Source organism: Larimichthys crocea, chromosome XIII (genome assembly GCF_000972845.2).
Source record: "Larimichthys crocea isolate SSNF chromosome XIII, L_crocea_2.0, whole genome shotgun sequence".
In the NCBI taxonomy this organism is placed as follows: Eukaryota; Metazoa; Chordata; class Actinopteri; family Sciaenidae; genus Larimichthys; species Larimichthys crocea.
The window spans coordinates 17304056-17306928 of record NC_040023.1 but is presented as its reverse complement, the minus strand read 5'-3'; the positions used below and the strand labels follow the sequence as shown (position 1 = coordinate 17306928).

Here is a 2873-nt window from a genome sequence, read left to right as displayed (position 1 = left end):
GCAAACTATCATGAATAACAAACTAACAAAGTCAGCAAAGACCAAGGGGCACTTTTATTGCCTACTGTCCTGCCATATTCCCCATGATAGATCAATCGTGCCCTGTTGTGCTAATTAGGTAATTAATTAAGTTAATGATACTGAAGCCAAGGCCAAACACTGAGAGCACCTTTTAAAATGTCCCACAGGAGTCAAAAGGAACATCATCCACTTGTCTTTATTTTGACTTTTAGTATGACAGGGGTACACCAATAAACTATTTATGTAACCACACTTAAATGTCACACTTGTACATATTTTTTTCTTTAACCTTTTCAAACATTACGAAAACAATTCTGATTAAAATGGTGTATTGAAGAAAAGCTTGTGACTGAATGTTACATGGTGGCTTAACAATAAATGTTGATTGGAGCATTATCTAATGTGTAGACTAACCTTATGCTTTTACGTGTACCTCTGTCCACGGTCTAGTATTTAGTTGTATCTAGACATGCATGCTTTTGTAAACTTTTTCTTTTTGGGTCTCACCTGTGCCATCATGCCCATGAAGGCCCAAAGTCTGAACATCCTCAGAGGAACACTCACCAAGTACTGACACAGGGAAACAAAAATGATATTAAGTAAATGTTCTCTACAAAATACAGTATGATCTGACCAACACAAGAACATTTAAGAACATTTAAGAATAAGGACTTTTGACTTTACACTGAACTAGTGGAAACAGATATACAGTGATACAGTGACCCATGCAGATACAATGTATACAATAAGACTGGCAGGCTCAGTAGATTTAAGACAGCACAACTTGAAATGACCCACTGATGACCTTTTACTGTGTACTGAGAACTATCTACAGTGTCAACAGAAACAGAGACAGTGGTCTCTGTCTCAGCTCTTACCTCATGGAAGAAAGCCGACAAGAAGAAGACAGCTGACTGGCTGACCATTTTACTAAATCCTCTCCTAAGGAGTGGCTTGTAAAAGTGGCTGCAAGACAGACAAAAGAACAGATGTTGAACTGGGTGGCCTGACAGATGATCTGGTAGATGGACATATACTGTAAAACAGAAAGCCAAACACCTTAATGAAGGCTGTAGAAATGGCTTGAGGACAGCTATTTCACTTATTTGTTTTGTTGAGTATCTGTCTAACTCTCTAATGTCCTGTAATTCTCCTGACAAGAATTAAATAGACATTAAATAGCATTTAATTTACTTTGTCTTGTTTAATACAACCTTGCTGCTTTTGCTCCTACTGCCACGTTAGTGGATGTGGAACTGGCTGCAGGCACTGTATTTATTACTACCACTTATTCTCTCACAGCCAGATGAATCACTTCAGTATATCGGCGGGCCTTGTTAAGCCTTGTGCCTTGTTCAGTTCTATAAATTTCATTGCTCCCTCTCATTGTGTTAGTGTGTGAATAACTCACCGTAGACACCACTTGTGTACGGGGATGTTCCAGTTCTGCCAGAAATATGTCACTGACTCAGAGTTCCTGAAAGAAGAGTCAGAAAAATAGAGCACTGAAGCATTTCACGGTCTAAATAATGGATCTAAGGCAGTTTGATGAATACTGATGAACATGAAAAAGTCTAAAATCATTATTGCTGGAAAGATGAAATAATAGTAATTATCCTTCAGTACAATGAATGATGAAATCGATTTACTAATAGCAGCAACTGCAGGTGCAATACATGAAGTGATATATATGCAAAATGTACTCCTTTGACTCGACAAAAAGCCCAGATGATGTTAAAATTCTACAGTACATTATAAACTCCACCACCACTCACAAAACCCATAAATAACACAGACTGACCACCAGTCCTTGTAGAACTGTCTGTCTCCAAAGCGCAACAGCTCAGCAGTGAAGTTCAAAGACGAGTGGAAGAACCAGTAGAAGAACATCAGCCACAACAGGTGATTGGGAACCTAGAGGAATAGAAGAACAATATATGTCACATGGCCGAGACTTTTAATCTTTAATTTGACATCAATTAAACATTTAAATGTTGAGGTGATTTTCATTATTCTGAGCTGTGTTTAATATGATCTCATGCTACAAATGAATGTGAGTTTTATTTTGAAATTCTCTCCTACAACTGTGTTTTGTAATGCTCTGTGTGTTATGTCGTGCTGGCCATCAACTAAGAAAACACATGGAGACAAAGTCAGAAAAATATTCTATACGTAGAATTTAAATATGTTGTGTTTTACTTACAGCTAATCTCAGAAGTCTCTCTGTCATCCTGGACAGATCCATGTCCTACAGAGGAGAGACACATAGATGAAAAAACATTATCATGTTGTTTTGTGTAGTTATAAGTCACACCATCTTTTTGTGGTCCTTACCTCTAGTGGTTTCATGGAACTTTGAATGATGGGAATCATCCACTGATAGAAAGAGAGTAAAAATCAGTGTTTACATGCGCTGTAAACTGGCTTCATTTCTTGCAGTACTCATTATTGCAATCAGGGTAGTACAATTACAGCAATACGTCATATCATGAGGTTTTAGAAAAAAAAAAAATAATGACATTAAAACACTTCAAATGTAAATGGACAGACAAATATAGCACCATACATCTGTTGTGGTTCACATTATAAGGCCATACCTGTTGAGTGAGAGCAACTAACAGCTGAGTGAAGAACAGCTGGAAACAAAGACACACATGAGGGAGGGAAATGATTTCAAAGAATTAAAGAAATGGATGCATAGGATAACGAACAGTGAAAAACAGTGAACATTATGTATCATTACTGGAAACATTCAAGTAATTATTCTACAGCACACTGTACTTGACCTGAGATGGTTTGTCTAATTGTCTGACTGCTCATGTTGCTTGCTGTGTTAGACTTTATTGTCATTA

The 2873-nt window shown here is 37.3% G+C and overlaps 1 protein-coding gene across 1 annotated transcript in view; it reads right to left on the bottom strand.

Moving 5' to 3' along the window:
• Positions 1-85: 85 nt before the first annotated feature.
• The window catches only part of LOC104940359 (diacylglycerol O-acyltransferase 1), a 12541-nt gene continuing 9753 nt past the window's right edge, over positions 86-2873 (bottom strand). The window contains exons 7-13 of the mRNA XM_027287141.1: positions 2619-2678; positions 2356-2397; positions 2225-2269; positions 1823-1935; positions 1433-1498; positions 900-987; positions 86-591 (exon numbers count right to left, since the gene is read on the bottom strand). Of these exons, the coding sequence (XP_027142942.1) occupies positions 475-591; positions 900-987; positions 1433-1498; positions 1823-1935; positions 2225-2269; positions 2356-2397; positions 2619-2678 (531 nt within the window). The 3' untranslated portion in view covers positions 86-474. The remainder of the gene's footprint in view (positions 592-899; positions 988-1432; positions 1499-1822; positions 1936-2224; positions 2270-2355; positions 2398-2618; positions 2679-2873) is intronic.